At 41.1% G+C, this 18957-nt stretch overlaps 1 protein-coding gene across 2 annotated transcripts in view; it reads left to right on the forward strand.

Annotated features, from left to right (window-relative positions):
- The window catches only part of C2CD2 (C2 calcium dependent domain containing 2), a 54099-nt gene extending 35142 nt beyond the window's left edge, over nt 1-18957 (forward strand). Inside the window, exons 11-15 of one of the 2 annotated variants that reach the window (XR_012670044.1) lie at nt 2261-2374; nt 7102-7229; nt 8446-8758; nt 11548-11682; nt 15344-15445. Coding sequence is in view for 1 of the 2 variants with exons in the window: in XM_048865980.2 (XP_048721937.1) it covers nt 2261-2374; nt 7102-7229; nt 8446-8758; nt 15344-15570 (782 nt within the window). In the remaining variant the exon portion in view is untranslated. Of the gene's footprint in view, nt 1-2260; nt 2375-7101; nt 7230-8445; nt 8759-11547; nt 11683-15343 lie in introns of both variants that reach the window. The other variant, XM_048865980.2, reaches the window with a different exon arrangement.

Raw genomic sequence — 18957 nt, forward strand, 5'->3', positions numbered from 1 at the left:
TCTGTACGTGTAGACCTGGCTCAGGATAAACCAAACCGGTCCTTGGTCTTTATTCATAAACAGGACACCCCCTACTGTTTCTTCCTGTAGATTTCCTCTCTTCAATTTCACAATCTCTCAATTTGGACTGAGTCTACAAACAGGCCTACAGCATGAGGCATATGTGACGGGTTGGATCACAGAAACTCCTTTGGGAATGCCACCTGATGTGCCTAGACTAGCTCTGAGCCTGTTTTCCCTGCCAGCTTGGGACTTCAGTCCCTTGCCTGGTTTGAGCCAGACACACTTGCCTGATGCAAACACAGATCCAAGTCTGAACCATGTCCCCCACAAGCTGCAGGCTTAACTGAAAACAGCTTAAGTGCTCCTATCTCCAGCACTCAGATATCCAACTCCCAACAGGGTCCAAACCCCAAATAAATCTGTTTTATACAGGGTAAACTCATAAATTGTTCACCGTCTATAACACTGATAGAGAGATATGCACAGCTGTTTGGCCCCCCCAGGTATTAATACATACTCTGGGTTAATTAAGTAAAAATTGATTTTATTAAATACAAAAAGAGACAGAACAAAGTGAATTACCAAGCAAAATAAAATAAAACACGCAAGTCTAAGCCTAATACAGTAAGAAAACTGAATACAGATAAAAATCTCACCCTCAGAGATATTTCAATAAGCTTTTCACAGACTGAACGCCTTCCTAGTCTGGGCACGATCCTTTCCCCTGGTACAGTCCTGGTTCCAGCTCAGGTGGTAGCTAGGGGATTTCTCATGACTGCAGCCTTCTTTGTTCTGTTCCACCCCCTTATATATCTTTTGCATAAGGCGGGAATCCTTTGTCCCTCTCTGGGTTCCCACCCCTCCTTCTAAATGGAAAAACAACAGGTTAAAGATGGATTCCAGTTCAGGTGACATGATCACAAGTTACTGTAAGACTTCATTGCATACATGTATACAGGAAGACTTACAAGTAAACAGAGCCATCTACAGTCAATTGTCCTGGTTAATGGGAGCCATCAAGATTCCAAACCACCATTAATGGCCCACACTTTGCATAATTATAATATGCCCTCAGAGTTATATTTCATATTTCTAGTTTAAGATACAAGAATGATGCATACATACAATTAGGATGACCACATTCAGTAGATTATAAGCTTTGTAAAGATACCTTACAAGAGACCTTTTGCATGAAGTATATTCCAGTTATGTTATATTCTCACTCATTAGCATATTTTCATCAAATCATATATAGTGCAACCTCACTGCTTACAATACACAATAGGACAGACAGGGAGGTAGGTGTTAATTACCTCCTGCATGAAGGGAATATTTCTGAGGTATGTCACCTCCTGGTAACCTCCCTTAACTCCAAGACCTGAAAAACATTATTTTCAGTATAAATACATAACTCCTTTAATTATTATCTGCACATACATTTCTCAATGATTATGATGACCAGTGGGCTACCAACTCTTGGTGGAGACCTCACATACCACCCTTCGGTGAATTATTATGCAGATACCCAGCCCAGGGGAATCCCTTTAACACCGTATAATATTCTGCTAGTCAGCACCAAGAGCTCCCTGTGACGCTTACCTTAGGTTAGTTGTTGTTGCTCTCAGAGCACTCAATAATGTCTACACTTTATTTATAATATTAGACTTTTTGGCTTAGATCACAATGGAAATGAGTTTGGCTTCTGGTGGGTACTTGTCCAAATTACAACACTACCATACAACTTGATGAGACTGCCAGAGTCTGTGCTTAGTACAGACCTGACTGGCTCTTTCTAATCCTGATCGCTATAACTATCTCTAAAGTGGATTGGCAGTGTTGTGGGAGGAAGATTGTCCAGTGCTGGTCCAGACTGTGCCTTGCTGTAACTAGTGTTGTTAGCCCTTCTGTGACAGGCACAAAGTTTAAAACCCTCTTTGTGTAAATGTAGATATGAGTTACAGTCGTCAAATCATTGTACAAACTTTTTTTAGTTTTATTTACGTGGCTCTTTTGTCTAGAGTGTTTTAAAATCAAAATTATAAACAGAAAAATGAGCTCATTTTAAGACTGAAGATTTGGCATTTACCAGTGACAGAACTTTTGTTCAGAATTATACTAGACAGGTTTTTTCAAATGCTAATTTGTGTCCGTAAAAGCACTTTTTCAGATGCCCATTATTTTTGTTATACACATTTCTAAAATACTCATCACCAGAGTATCTAGGTAAGAGATAATAAATGAGAAACTTGCTTCTCAGATTCTCCTGTGAAAACGCCAGCTAAAGTGAAGGTGATTGAAAAGGATTTCTCAGTTCAAGCAATCCATTGTCAAGGTGCTCCGGTCAGCAAAGTGTTATCCTCTTCAGATACAGGTAAGAGAGAAACTTCCAAAGCCTGTATCTATATCCCTTTTTCTCTCCTATGCCATAGATTATCCTAAAACATTAAATTAACAGCAGGACCTATGCCTTAATGCCTTCTGGCAGGTATCCTAGCATTTGTTAGCAAATATTACAGTTAGTGTAGAAGTCTGAGTGTAACTAATTCCTAACTTCCTGAAAATCTGCCAAGGAGCTGTGCTGTTGGGAGAGAAGGGAAGCCAATGGAGCAGCAGCCAGGTTGGCTCCTCTTTACTTGTCAACTGAATATCTCTTTCCTATGCATCCCTGGGCTCCATGGGATTAGGAAGGTGCAAAGATTCCCTAATCCACAATTCCTAAACTTCTTCCACCGGAGGGGACAGTGCACAAAAGCCCTGTGAGTGGGACTGCTGCTGAGTCCTCCTGTCAGAGGAGGTGCGCTCTCCCTTGTGTCTAAATTAGAGGAAGAGAAAGATGGCCTACGGAAGTCAGAAGACTGGATTCTCTTCTAGCTCTGCCACTGACTCACTTTGTGACCTTAAGCATCTCACTGTGCCTGCTTCTCTACCTTTTGTAAATAACCCAGTAGATAGAAGATTAAGTGTGTTTAAAATACTAGGTAGTGATGGTGGTAGAACCGTTCTTCTTGTATTCACTTTTGGCATGTGGTTACATATGCTTTTTAATGTATTTAAATATAGACCCAAACCTTTCAAGCGTATATAAGTGCAAACACTTTTTTTTTCCCCCTCCATATTTTGAATCTTCAGTGTCCTTATTTATATGGTCTTGTGGATGTCTTCCTGCAGTCTGAAAATAGTCAAAATGCACTTCAAAGAAAAAAAAAAATTCCTTTATCCACAGTCCTTGTGTCCTTCACTCCTTGTGTCACAGTGAACATCACTCCCTTCTTGGAACTATAGTATCATGGAAATTAATAATTGTAGAGACTCATTATGTCATCTTTAAATGGCACATGCTGTGGAGTTTACTGCTCCTTTGGGGTAGAGATTAGAGCACACGGCACACTCTCTGGAGCCAATTCACACAGTTCCTGAGACAGACGGAGGGTTTGCTGGATGATGAAGTTCTGCTGGCCCAAGGATAAAGATCTATGGTAGGTAGGCTGTTGTACATCAATGCAGGGACTGGAGTTCATGCAGATTACTTTAAATATTTTTTTTGTTTGTTTTCGCGTAGGCCTCTTTAAGGTCTATTTGTTTACTTCATTTGTAACATTTAAACCAACCTGATAGCTTTCTTTGACAGGGTAACAAATCTTGTGGATGAGGGAAGCGGTAGACATGGTATTTATTGACTTTAGTAAGGCTTTTGATACTGTCTCGCATGACCTTCTCATAAACAATCCAGAGAAATACAACCTAGATGGAGCTATTATAAGGTGGGTGAATAAACCATTTCCAGAGAGTAGGTATCATTGGTTCACAGTCAAGCTTGAAGGACATATCGATTGGGGTCTCGCAAGCTGTGTTCCCTCTGAGCTGCGTGGTCGCGTGGCAGTCCAGGAGTGAATTGGGTGCCGCGCACTTGATTAGCAGAACCACACATGTCAGTGTGTGTTCAGGTGCCCCTCCATACTGTTCTGCAGCCGCGTTGCTCCTTCCTCCAGCGGCTCCTGGGACCCTCCTGCTTGCTGTGCAGAACTGGGGAGGGTGGGAGAAGGAGAGGCACTGATGTCAGGGTGTCCACCTCCCCCCGGCCCATTTAGGCCATCTCCACAGAGCAGGGGAGAGGGGACAGGGCACAGGAGCAGTAGAGCTGCTGGCAGCTGCTGTGGTCTGAGCCTTCTAGTGAGTGCCTTAAAGAGACAGTGCGCGCACACACACACACACACAGTCTCTTTCATACTTACCTTCCAACACATACTTTTGTTGTTGTTACTTCTTGGTACTTCCTGAAATGTGCACATATTCTCTGTAATTTTATTCTTTTCGTTTTTTGACTGGTCTGTGCATTTCATAATTTTATTTCTCTCATGCTTAAATTTAATTATTTGAGTAGTAGTGAGTTCTAAAATGCCTAACCTGTCCTGGCTGGAGTAATTATCCCTATGGTAACTTTAAAAAAAAAAAAATTATACCTAGGTTTTTTGTTTCTACTGGTGGCGCACATCCGCACATTACCGTGATATTGGTGCACATAACAAAATTCATTCCGCACGTGGATGGAGAAAATAGAGGGAACATTGCCCGCAGGGATCAGTTCTGGGCAGTTCTGTTCAAGATCATCATCAATGATTTCGATAATGGCATAGGAGTACACTTTTATAAAGTTTGCAGATGATATCAAGCTGGGAGTGGTTGCAAGTGCTTTGGAGAATAGGATTAAAATTCAAAATGATCTGGACAAACTGGAGAAATGGTCTGAAGTAAATAGGATGAAATTCAATAAGGACAAATGCAAAGTACTCCACTTAGGAAGGAACAATCAGTTGCACACATACAAAATGGGAAATGACTGCCTAGGAAGGAGAAGTGCAGAAAAGGATCTAGGGGTCATAGTGGATCACAAGCTAAATGAGTGAACAATGTAACACTGTTGCAAATAAAGCAAACATCATTCTGGGATGTATTAGCAGGAGTCTTGTAAGCAAGACATGAGAAGTAATTCTTCCGCTCTATTCCACGCTGATTAGGCCTCAACTAGAGTATTGTGTCCAGTTCTGGGAGCCACATTTCAGGAAAGATGTGGACAAATTGGAGAAAGTCCAGAAAAGAGCAAAGAAATGATTAAATGTCTAGAAAACATTGAAAACATTGGGTTTGTTTAGTGTGGAGAATAGAAGACAGAAGGGACATAAGTTTTCAAGTACATAAACGGTTGTTACAAGGAGGAGGGAGAAAAATTGTTCTCCTTAACTGCTGGGGATAGGACAAGAAGCAATGGGCTTAAATTGCAGTAAGGGCGGTTTAGGTTGGACATTAGGAAAAGCTTGCTAACTGTCAGGGTGGTTAAGAACTGGAATAGATTGCCTAAGGAGGTTGTGGAATCTCCACTGGAGATTTTTGAGACCAGGTTAGGCAAACACCTGTTAGGGATGGTCTAGATCAGGGGACCTCAAACTGTGGGGCGCTCTCTCCCCTCCCCCCCCCCAGGGGGTCATGGAGGAACCTTTCGGGGGGGGGGCCTGGGCTAGCTCCCATGGGGGGTGGTGAGGGAGCACAGCCAAGCCCTGCTCCATCCCCAGCTCTGCTCTGTCCCCGCTCTAGCCTTGGCCCCTGTCAAGGCTCATTCCCCACTCTGGCACTTCCAGTGCAGAAGGTGGGGGCCTGCAAGGATTCTAAAAATTAATACAAGCCTGGAGTGGAAAGTATTAAACTCCCAAGGTTACAGCTTTTCTCTGACCTTGAGATTGGTAGATGCTGCTACCACTCAAGTGCAGAACCCCTTTGAGAGCCCAGGAAGGCGCACTTGGGAATTACTTCCTGTGGGGGTACCTTCAAACCCCACCCCAGGGGAAGAGCTGAGAAGGGGGGGGGGGCGGGGCGCAAGGGAAATCAGCTGTTCCACCAGCTAATTAAACAATGTGTGCATCAACCTCTTAAGACACAGAAATCCGATTCTGCTCTTAAAGGTAAAATTTTATTTTTTAAAAAAAAGAAGGAAGTACATCTGGTAATTCAGGCTATTGCTAGATCTTAAAAGAGCACTACAAGTATTAAGCACCAAGAATAGCTTTCTTGAGGTCCAGCTTAAAGGTTACCAGCAAAACAAAAGCACTTGGGGTTAGCACAGAGGAATCCACAAGCCATAAAGAAATAAAAGGGATAAACCTAACTGTGTCTTCCTAGACATTTCCTGATCTATTTACATATCTGGGTTTTTAAATGAGTACTTTCTAGATAGGATACTGATGATTTTTTTTTTCATACCTGGCCCAAGCTTCTTACAGGATAGCTGCTGCCCTGTCCACCTCTCCACTGGAGAACAACCACAGACAGACAAAAGGGGAGTCGTTTTTCAATTTTAAAATGTTCTAGCCTTCCCATTCGCACTTTTGGCCAGGTGCCCACTCACTGCCTTTTACCTATGCATAGCAGTGAGACTTTACGGGTAGAGCAATTAGAGAACAGCTACTTAACAGGATTTTATAGCTACTAGCTGGCTGGGTGTCCATAAAAGGGAGCTACCTTCCCCCCTCCCCCCCCCGCCTTCATTTATCACAGTCCCCGACTGCAGCCCAACCGTGGCTTCCACTCCTGGCCCCAGCCTTGGCCCCTGGCTGTGGCTCCGTTCCTGGTCCCAAACCTGCCCTCAGCCTTGGCCTCCTTACCCTGTCCGTGTCCTGTCCCTGGCTCAAGCGGGGGTAGGGGTGGAGCAACTGTGAAAAGTTTGGGGACCACTGAGCGGGTAATACTTAATCCTGCCATGAGCTCAGGGGACTGGACTAGATGACCCATCAAGGTCCCTTCCAGTTCTATGATTCTATTATTCTATGCCCAGAGAGACTCTGAAGCTTCATGTACAATCTTGGAAGAGTGAATGATATACCTATTCCAGGATACAAAGGAAGGATGTGGGCATGGAATGGAAACTAATAGTAAAATGATCATTTGGCTTATACTTGGTTCATGTGGTGTTTAGTTCCATGATTGCTGTAGATCTGTATATTTTTGTGTTTAAAATTCAAGCTGTCTTCCTTTTCCTCCTCTTACGCTTTGCTCAGCACTTAAACCCTTACATACTTTTTATCTTAAAGCACTTTCCTTTCTTTTCAGAGCTGCTGGTGTTGAATGGCACTGATCCAGTTGCTGAAGCAGCCATTCGACAGTTAAGTGAGTCTGCAAAGCAGAAGCTGAAATCTCCAAGAAAGAAAAGCACCATTATCATATCAGGAGTGTCCAAGGTAGAGTTCAAAATCACACATGTTTTTAATGCGCGACACTGAAGAGACGCTTTGCTTTGCTGAGTATGATACTTGAACTCGCACTCTACTCTCTCCCATTTGACAATTTTTGCAGAAGCTGGGTTTTATATCCTTGTTGCTTCAGAAATTAAGTGTTGCAAGTTAAGCCTAAAAGCAGAGAGTTAATCAGACACAATTTAGCCAGATGACTAACTTTACTAGATAGAGGCTGTTCTCTTAGGAGGTGGGGCTGTGGTTGGAGTTGGGGAAGACCTGTCCAGACTCAGCAGCCTGGTGAGAATTCCAGCTGCGAGTCCAAGAGATGGTGTTGGAATTCCTACCAAGCTATAGTCCCTAGACTGAGAATGGGGGCTTCATCTTTCAGACCGAGCTCCCTGTAAAAGAGGTCGTATTTTTTTTGTTTTGTTTTTTGTTTTGGTTTTGGTTTTTTTAAAGCCCCACCACTCTCTCTGGCTGCTGGAAAAGAAAAGAAGCTTTTTGCCTCTTTATGTTCCCTATCCCCATATAGCCACCTGGCTGCTCTCCCCCAACCCCCATCTTGTTCATTCTCCCTACCGAATAGCTCCAAGGCCTCTGCTGCTTCTCACTTTTCCAAGCTGCCGGGCAGTGAAATTTACTGCTGTTTTGTCATTTTTCACAGCTACTTGAAGGATTCTGAGGAGAAGCAGTGCAAGCTGACATGACCCTTGTCTGTCTGCACTGTGCTGTGTTGGCGTGAAAGCTGGGAGCAGCAGCATTGAAACTGTCTGCAAAATGGGGATGATGGCACTACATAGACTTGCATTTAGCAGACTTTCATAAAGGTTCCTTTGCCACCATAAGGTCCTAAAACATTGTTTTTTTTTCTTTCTTTCTTTTTAACCAAAGTTTAGATTTTTCTGGAAGTTGATACCTTTTTAGTTCCTTCCACACAGATGCTTACTTGCAAAGGAAGGTCTTCTACTGACCAGTAGTGATTACTGCAGTGGATTTAAAAAAATTTTTTTTTTTTTAAATCAAGCCCAAATCATTTTGTTAAAGCCAAATTTGATTTAGCTCTGTGCTCTGCTAAGAAAAGGAGCAAAGAGAATATGCAATAATGTGGATTTCTGGCAGTATCTGGGCAATGCAGACACGGTGCAAAGAATGGAGGAGACTGGTTTGTCCAGCAAATAGTGTCTTTTTTTTATTTTTTTTATCTCTTTCACTGTGGCAGACCTCCTTATCTCAGGACAGTGAAGCTACACTGATGATGGACTATGCAGCAGCCATGGATGACTCATGTAAAGAGGAGGCTCCTTCCTTGGTGGGGGAGCCTACCACAGAAGTCCCCTCCAATAAAAAACTACCACTATCTGCTTCACAAATGCTACCTGCAACTGACCTAGAGGAAAATAGCCATAATGTGTGGGACTTGGATAACAGCAGCCAACAATGGAACAGCAATGCAATTTTAGACCAGGACTGTGAAGAGATGACCGGGAGTTCATTAAGTGTCTCGGAATCTGGGAGTGTGAAAAAATCTAAAGGTATATGAGCTCTCTTGACACTTGCCTAGAATTGTATCGAAGTACTGATTTCTATAGCTGAACTTCAGTGTCTTTGTCAAGCAGTACTATCAGGTGATTCTTTTCTATTCTTACCTTCTTTTCCCCTCTTAAACTTCAAGTGGATTTGGTGCTGGTAAAAAATGCCTGACTGATAACCCTGAAGAATTAAATCCTCTAGCTAACCACAAAAAATACAGTACAGGCTTCCCCACACTGTGCCCCTCCATCACGATATGGAAAGACTTGTTCCAGGAGAGAGAGGGTAAATTGCTCCAAATCCATTCAGTCATCTGGCTTCTGAGGCGATCAGTGACCAAACTGCGAATCCACTGATGCAAATTCTTTCTGGTAAATTAAGATCAATAGTGAGGGCCCAAATAAAGAGAGAAAACCAGTACAAATCCACAATCACCTCCATCATCCCCTCTGTGCACAACCCCTCCCCTTCCTCCTCCCCTCCCCACAAAAGGAGATTTGTGTCTCTGATTAACTTTTTACTCTTTGTGCATATTAAACTACCCATTGAACAGTTTGTCCCTCTCCCCTCTTGCCTCTTTCAATAATACAAGTGTTTACAAAAGAGAGTGACACACAGGATGTGATTGTTTTCTTTAAATAAGGGACAAATTGTTTTGTTATCACAACTGATACTTGCCTGAGTGTGTCTGCAGGCTGCAAATGACTTGGGCATGTCTTGTGGCTCATTAGATTTTCTTCCCCCCTGTCCTCAAACTAACTTTGGAGACACATTTGAGTCTCACTTCTTCTGTTCTTTGGCTGGTGGGATTTTGAACCTGAAAGAAGCCAGCTGGGAACACTCTGTTCAATGGACTCCACTCACCCACTTGCCTGTTACTAGTGTAGGAGAGAGGCAAGTCTAAGGGCCACTGTCCAGTAGCTGCCAAAGTTCTTATGTATGCCATCCCCCTCAAGACCTCTTCTGCCTTTTTTTTTTAATGGCCTTCATGAATAGTACTGAAAACCCCACCACAAAATTTTTATCTCTCGTGCTTTAAATTCATAATCTCTGCCGTAAAATATACCGTGGATCTTTACGTGCTGAGGTTTCTCTCATTCTGTCGTGATTTTTCCCATCTTGTCTTTCCTGGCAGTCACTTATTGTTAGCAACTTACCTGAAGCTGTCGAGGTAAATGAGCAGTTTGGCAAATGTGTCCATAAGCTGGCCATTAAGAAGTGCATTATAGTTTTGTCTGTGCTTAACTGTCCCATATTTTGAGACCTGAATATTAGGAAATACGTGATTCCAGGGTGGCACTGTCACTAAGCCTCTGGACTCATTTCAACATTTACCTTGGAAAACAGTCTTGTATTTGAGTAGCTGTTTGGGTGGGATGGCTGTTAAAAATGCAGTTACATTAAAAACAGACTCTCTTTTCTTTCTCTGTACAAGCTGACTGCTCAGACTTAAATGCTACTCTCTCGTCTATTTTTAAAATAATTGTGTTCACCATCTCCTAACTCTTCAGTAGAAACAGTCTGAGTTCATGATGCAATACAAGAGTGCAAAAAAAACACAATACATCCGGTGTCCGATTCTTACATATTGTGAGGATGTTTGTGTCACATTCCACAAATAGCACAATGTTGTTCTACGCAAAAGCCTGTCCAAAAAAAGATATTCACAGTCTAACTGTGGGGCTCTTGTATGTTGTGTTCTCTGACAGCATCGTGGCTTTTGTGAAGCAAGATAGGAATATTTCCTCCTTCCCTCATCAGCCCCTGGCTAAGTTACGCTAGTACAAGATGTTTGTTTAAACACTCATATCTGCATTCGTTTTGCAGGGGAAGCGTTTGCCAAATGTTCTACTTAACAAAAAAAAATCCTTCAAGTACAATGTTAATGGTTCACAATTTGTACTGTCTTTCATTATTACTTTTGCTCTTGCATGTGTTGCTTTTTACATCTTATTACCTTTCTGACTTCATCTTTCTTACTCATGCCTTTTGTAAACTTAAGAGGACTACTATGCCAACCTGAATTAATTGCCTACACAGTAAGTTATTTTTGTTTTACTTTTATTAAAGAAAATGTAGCTTTACCGAGAGACACTTATTGCAAAAGTGAAGCAAAACTTTCGTTGTTTTCTCACCTATTATCCTCTTCCCTGTGTCAGGGTTGGGTTTTTTCCCTCTCTCCGCAATGCCTTCATTTATGTAGAGAGTTCTTAGCAGCTTAGTCTGTAGTAGCAAGTCATTCTAATTGTAGGTGTGTTACCGTTACAAATAATTGAATTGGGGCAGGGAAGATTCCCCTCTCCTCTGTCCAGATTGAAGATAACGGATTGGGGAAACTTGGATAATTACTGCAATTTTCCTGACATCTTGTGATATTTCTATGGCATTCATTCGTGTAGTAACTAGGAGCCTACCAAAGACATGCATGTGCAAACTACAGATGATTACATAGCCCTACATGAATAGTGTGTGTGTGTGTGTGTGTGTGTTACAAATTGTTTATGGGTTTCTTACGCTTTCCTAACAATCCTCAATTATTTGAGCTATAATATCTTTATATTTAAAATATTGCAATATTGTTTCAAAAACCGTACTATTCATTACATACATAGTGCACGTTTGTTTGCCTTTATGGAGCCAAGCAAAAAATTAAGACTTGAACGTGACTTGAACTCCTTCAGAGTGCTTGCTAAGGATTCATCGTGCCCCACTCCCTTTCTCTTGCCAGAAATAACGAAAGGATTGCATGAGAATACACGCTGATTTCGTATTTGCTTTCACCTGTTTCCAGTCACTTGTCCGTCCATCCGAATGCCTAGCTAACCTGGCTGTTTCACCAGCAGCTCCTCCTGAAAGAAAGATATTCCTGCTTCCAGAAGTGTAGATTGAACATTAAAGTATAAGCCTTACCAGAGTGAAAGCAGAGGCATGTATTAAATAACTATATTGCACTTCTTAAATGAAAGCTACTTTTGTGAAATAGAGAAGACTGGGAGAAGGAGGGGCTTTAGTCTGAAGCCATGAATAGTGTGGAGACATGGGATAGGAAACTCATTAATTAAAAAAAAAAAAAAAGTACTTAAACACAATTCTTCAATAACCAATTTGAGTGGGAGTGGGGAACAATGTTGTACAGGACAACAACTATTCTGGTATTAACAGTAAGGATATTGCACTGAATTTCATTAGGGTTTATCTTTATATGATGCATTTGACAGGAGATGCCATTGACAATAATGGTAGCCATTTCCAATTTCCAGGACAGTATAATGTAAAAAGTTTCCCCGTCTGCCTTGGTTTCTGTATTCATAGGTAATGACAACAAAGCAAAGCGAATGGCATCAAGATGGTGATGGGTGCCAATAAAAGAACCTAGCTAGAATCATTAGATGAGATAGTGGTGTGGTTACAAGCTAGTGGGAAGGTACAGCACTGGCAAGTTAATAATGGAGACCACATTTTGTTCTCTTGTACTAGTGTGAGCTCCAGAGAGGAAGATCATGACTACTTGATGCTCACTGTTTGGGGTCCTAAGCTGCACTCCCCTCCAAGTTCTTCATTTTCACTGCCAATTTCCCATCTGCATGAACCCTCTAGAGGAGATGAAAATGCCACCACCCCACTGTACACAAAACCAAGTTGTCATTTTAAATCTATATTGCTAGACTATCCTTTTAATACCAATGTAGGCTGACCTCTCCTCTTAACTTCAGGGTTTTGTATCAGTCACTGACTAATTCCATGCTTCTGCCTCACAGTTAAGGCTATGTGCACACACAAAACAGGATCACATACAGAAGAGAGAATTCTTAAAAGTGGGGGACTGCTGGCTCCCAAAAGCAATCCATTTTCTTACAGAAAGAAAAGATTACTGATGACTTGTGTTGCATATGCAAATTTATTGAAGAGAGACAGGCTGTAGTTGGCATGACCGCATAACACATGACACAGTTGCCTTTTCATCAATGACATGAAAAATACTTTTACTAATACAATCCTGGAGTATTAATTTATTACATAACTACTTATGTCTGTTCATTTTAAAAACCCTGTTTGGGGAATTTTGAAGAGTTTGGCGGCTAAATTCTAACAAGTCTGTCTGAGCAGGTGCAAACTGAGATTTTTCAAAGATTTATTACTAGTCCAGATTTGGGCTTTTTTTCCCCTCACGGAAACAGCAAATGGCACATCCTTGACAGCAGGCTCCCTGCCAAATGCGAAGGCACTAGAGTGTCTTAAACACTTGCAAGAATGTTTGTTTTGCCCACGTTAAAAACAATGTATGTTTCCCTAGCCTCATTTTCTGAAACAGCTGAATCCTTTCTGCCGAAATTTTAAAAACGAAGACATTTAGCCTGAGGCAGACACCTGCTGGAAATTTGCCATGCCCAGTCAGCTAAAGTTAGGCAGAGTTATAAGCACCTGACAACAGGTCCTTATAATGGCAAGTGTTGGGCAACTTAACTGTAGGTGGCACTACCAGCTCCATCTATAATACACACTGACTTGTAAAGGCACATGGTAGGTAGCGCTCTTAATAGATTAGCGTTTTACAGATGCCAATGGGGATCCTGAACTTGGAATTTAAATGCCAACTTCATCTTGTGCATAAACTAGCTGTATACACTCTTCCCCCCACCCACCCACCCAGCTTCCTTGATGTTTCAGCAGCAATCCATGCACTAGATACCTGGGGGGAAGAGGGCAGAGTGTGTGTGTATTTCTGAACATGTCATCCCATTCATTGCAAAAAGAAAAGGAGGACTTGTGGCACCTTAGAGACTAAGCAATTTATTTGAGCATGAGCTTTCGTGAGCTACAGCTCACTTCATCGGACACGCATCCGATGAAGTGAGCTGTAGCTCACGAAAGCTCATGCTCAAATAAATTGGTTAGTCTCTAAGGTGCCACAAGTACTCCTTTTCTTTTTGCGAATACAGACTAACACGGCTGTTCCTCTGAAACCCATTCATTGCATATCTCTTCCCCCATACCACATACTGTCCTTCCTAGTGTATTGGAAGGATTAAATCCACCTGAATGGGATGTGAGAACTCGAAGATCCTGGAATGTTGTTGCAGCCGACAGTGAATGCTATGCATGTATCATGGGCTTTAAGAGAGCAACTGAAACTAAGCAAATGGAAGGGAAGAGAAGTCTACAGTATTCGTGGATTGGCCTTGAAAAGTTGGAGAATTCAAAGGATCTCCAGTATTAACAAATTCTCATCTGTACCTTGTTCTGTAACAGCATCTCTGTCCTTTTCAACCACGCTCTTTTTTTCGAGGACTGAAGGAAAACTGACGTTCTCTTTAGTGCTCCTCTTAACGATAACAGTGAATGCCTACATTGCTTCAGATAATATTTTCTTCCTTGGCTTTTCTATTACCTGTAAGTGTCTGTGCATAGATAGAGATCTCTAATTGCTGTAGGTCCTCATGAATCTGAGTGATTAGGTTAGAATGAAAAGTGCTATTTCCATGGTGTTGAGGGGAAGTAAAAAAAATTTAAAAAAATACACACACACACACGCTCTTTAACTTAAGAGGCTAGACTTTCCCAAGATTCGCAAAAAGAAAAGGAGTACTTGTGGCACCTTAGAGACTAACCAATTTATTTGAGCATGAGCTTTCGTGAGCTACAGATCACTTCATCGGATGCATACTGTGGAAACTGCAGAAGACATTATATATACACAGAGACCATGAAACAATATCTCCTTCCACCCCACTCTCCTGCTGGTAATAGCTTATCTAAAGTGATCATCAAGTTGGGCCATTTCCAGCACAAATCCAGGTTTTCTCACCCTCCGTCCCCTCCCCCCCCCCCCCCCCACAAACTCACTCTCCTGCTGGTAATAGCTCATCCAAAGTGACCACTCTCCCTACAATGTGCATGATAATCAAGGTGGGCCATTTCCAGCACAAATCCAGGTTTTCTCACCCCCCCCCCCCCACACACACACACAAATTCACTCTCCTGCTGGCAATAGCTCATCCAAACTGACCACTCTCCTTATTGTTTCATGGTCTCTGTGTGTATATATAATGTCTTCTGCAGTTTCCACGGTATGCATCCGCTGAAGTGAGCTGTAGCTCACGAAAGCTCATGCTCAAATAAATTGGTTAGTCTCTAACGTGCCACAAGTACTCCTTTTCTTTTTGCGAATACAGACTAACACGGCTGTTACTCTGAAACCTTTCCCAAGATTGTTCCATTTTGGGGCAGAGGGAGGATATGTCTGAATGTTGCTGGAAATACAGTAGCATACAATGTAGATGCATTCTGTCGTGAGCATCTAGTTGACAGTACAGATCGTGTACAGGCAAACTTAACTTATTGAGACTAGCTACAAAACAGAACTTGGATAGAGCATCGATGTTATCTAACCTAGAGAACTTTCATAATATTCTTGCTCCAGTACAGAACATTCTTGGTTTCCTAGTTTCTTTCACACTTAAAGTATTTCAGAGGGCATAACTTAAAACTGACGATTATTTTTTAATAGAATGTTAAAAACAAAATAAAATGATCCATCGGGAAAAGCGTATTTATATCTAAATTCTCCATCTCGTTCACCTCTGTAGGTGGAATTTTGAAAAAAAGTGCAAAGCTGTTTTTCCGTCGGCGGCATCATCAGAAGGATCCAGGAATGAGCCAGTCGCACAATGACCTTGTTTACCTGCAGCAGCCAACGTCTGATGAAACACGAAGGAAGGGAGCAACGCTAACACGCATCCTTCACAAGAAAATTCTTTCTAAGAACAAAAGCAAGAATAAGCTGAATTGCACTTCCATGGAGCCATGTGTATAAAACCTAATGCTCTCTGAATGATACTTGCACATCAATTGATCAGCTGTTTACAAAACCATACTAGAAGATGTAAACACAGATTGTGACATGCATAAAATGATATTCACAAATGCAGTGGTTCTGGAATAAGCAGACAAAGCTTGGCTTCCGTTTTTCCAAAACACTTTTTTTTTTTTTTAAAAGCCTTTAAGCAAGAAGAATCCCGTCCTCACCAGCCTACCCCTAGCATAAATAGTGTTGATTGTATGTTGACAGCATGTTCCCCGCCTCCCCACCCCAATCCAAGTTGTCACTCTGCATTCAATCCTGATTTGCAGAAGGTTTGAATCTACCACTCCTAGTGATGATATTTTTATTTTGGGGGGGATGGGGGTAGAGAAGATGGGTCGTACTGTAGAAGTGGTGTGACTGGGGAGGCTCACCTTTTTTTTAGAATATTAAATCTAGTTTACATTTAACTTCTAGACAACATGACTTCTTGGTTTCCAGATAGATGACTGGACTACTGTGAAGAGGTAATGTACCACTGTGGTTTTTGCTTCTGTAATATGAAACAATAGTAGCAGTGCAGATCTCAACTTGGGTTTCTAGACATGCTGAAAGTGGAAGCCGAGAGACCCTGATCTGGTTCCTGTTGTAATTTGGAAACTGCTTTGTTTCTGAAAAAGTAAATTAAATGTTGATTAAGACATCCTGCTGTAATAACTGCTAAATCAGTGTAGATAGACATGTACCTTTGATATTAGCCATAATGATGATTATGCAAATACGTATCCTAGAATATTTAATTCTGTGCATATATTATGCTAAAAACCCTTTTTTTCTAGGTTTACTTTGTTCCCACTTGCAAACAAAGTATTTAAAAGATCTTACTGTTACTTTTATTTCCCCACTATATGAGAAGCTAAAAGTGCTAATGCAAAAGTTATGTTGGGGACTCTACTCCCTTATCTACAGTACTTTGTAGACCAGTATACTAGCAGTCGTATCAAAAGCAAAGTTAGGAGCAATAAATTTTGTGTAGATCACATTTAATCCTACTTAGATTTGTATTAGTTCATGGTCTGATTTGCCAGTTACCAGTAGCCTGGAAAACAGAATTTTTGAAAAGTTTCTCTTTCCCCTCCTTCAGTTACAAGTTTACAAGTTTTGTCCTATGGTAAGGGAGTTTTTTGGTTTGTTTGGGTTTTTAGTGTGTGTTTAAAATACATTGCAGTTGGCTCCTTTCTTTAAAATCTGGTAAAAGAAAAATTATAGTTCTCACTTAGTTAAACTGTCTAAGAAGAGGGGAATAAAACTTCAATCTCTATATGCATTTTACAGATAACGTATTTTTCTCATGTATGCCTGTTTACACATTCCTTTGCCATGTATGCATTCCCTGTTGAGAACATAGCACCCAATCCTGCTGTCTTTACCCAGGCAGACACTTGCGTTGCACCAGTATCACCACGAATCTAAACTGATACAATTCCATTGAAGTAAACAGAGTTGTGCCTGCTTCTGTCACTAGTGAATTTGGCCCAAAGACTTCAATAAGACATTTGACTGAGTAAGGATGGCAGCATTGTGCCTTAGCCTTAAAGTTATAGTTTCCAAAAATTGAAACTCTGGAATAATTGAACTAAGAGCTTTCAATACTTTTGGTAGGCTCCAGATTCCTTAGCAAAGATGTACTGAAGGGTATAAAACTGGGGTGGGGGAATCTTCAGCAAAAAATCAAATATCCAAAGAAATGAACCACCAAATGCTTTTAACTGAGCCTCTAGTTCCAAATACATTTTATTTGGCCTAGTAATAGCACTGTGGCAGTACTGTCATGCATACCATTTTGCAAAAAAATATGTACTGTCAACAGTCTTGCTGTATTTGTTGTTATAAATACCTGCAGGCATTTTTAAACACTATTTTAAAAAAATCTTAAGTTTGTTGCAGTTGCAGTTTTTTGTAATATAACTATGCAACACTCTACAGCTTTTGTGGGTTTTTTATTTTGGGTTGTCTTTTTTTAAATCCGAAATCATTATGGATTTGGGATTAGGTTAAAATCCTACTTTCACATATTTGAGACTTTCTCCTTTTTTACTAACTTGCAAAAAAACGGAGGTTAGGATTCCATATCTACTGTACAACAGCTGATGCCATCAGCACTAAAAGGCTGAGGCTGCACTCCTTTGGTGCACGCACAATTCCCCTTGATTTCGTTAGGTGTTGGCATGTAATGGTAGGTAAAAGAGAGATCCCTTCCCTATTTAAAGTTTTTGAACTGGTCTACACTACAGACTTATATTGGTATAACTATATTGCTCAGGTTTAAAAATCCACACCCTTGAGCAATGTAGTTATACCACCCTACATCCTGCCCCCCATGGGAGGCAGATTAATTATGCTGGTGGGAGAGCTCTCTCCTGTCAGTTTAGAGTGTCTTTATTTAAAGCACTACAGTGACACAACTCAGTGCTACATCAATGCAGCGTTTTAAGTGTAAACTTGCCCTTAGTGATGCTGTTTGCTGAAAGGAGGAAAAACAAAATTAAACCCTAAATGTCGTGGCCTTTCTAAACTAAAGTTTTCCTTAGGTGCATATCACCATAGTATACAAGAACCTAGGAAGTGCAGGATTAGGCCCTGATGAGTGAAAAGTATCACTGATTGTGAACAAAACATTTGACACTAAACATGTAAAGTCTGTTAAATTACTGAGTTGGGACTTTTGTGTACAAAACCTTGTGTGGCTCATCTTTTAAATTGGTGTGAGGGATTACATTCATCTTGGCAGAATGCAAGCAGGAGGCTCTCTCCTCCACCCCCAGTAGACCAGTAACTCTTGATTTTTATGGAAGTCTTGGATGACTGCCAAAATTTGAGTTTTGGTGGTGGGGAACTGAGGTGGAGTGTAGCCTATTCTCAAGATGGAGGGGACAAAGACATTTGGGATAAAAGATTAATTTTTGTTAATAAATTAAAAGCTTCTCAATGGGCCCCTCCAAAATAGCCCTGTTCAGATGGATAGTGATTTAAGATTTGCCGCATGTGGCTAGGTAATTTTTCCCCTCTTCTAGAAATCACTGTAGATAGCATTGAGAGCATGTTAGCCATAGTCATTAGTTGTGAGCCCAAACTGACAGTTCAAATCCTCAGTATTTCAAATGTTCAAAATCATGATCCAGACCCTCCAAAATTATGAGATTAAAAATAAATGTGAGGGGGTTATATGCCCTCTGGTTTCTGAGCCTTTAGGGTGAACTTAGTCATGTTTTTCAAGCTTTCTTCTGCAACCATGAGGGCTAGGAACTTACTCTTATTTTTAAATGAAAGCTGAGATTCTCATGTAATTTTGTTTCCAGGCACTGGGGCTTTAAATAAAATCTCATATTGGAAAGCTCA

The sequence above is a fragment of the Caretta caretta genome, chromosome 1 (genome assembly GCF_965140235.1).
Source record: "Caretta caretta isolate rCarCar2 chromosome 1, rCarCar1.hap1, whole genome shotgun sequence".
In the NCBI taxonomy this organism is placed as follows: Eukaryota; Metazoa; Chordata; order Testudines; family Cheloniidae; genus Caretta; species Caretta caretta.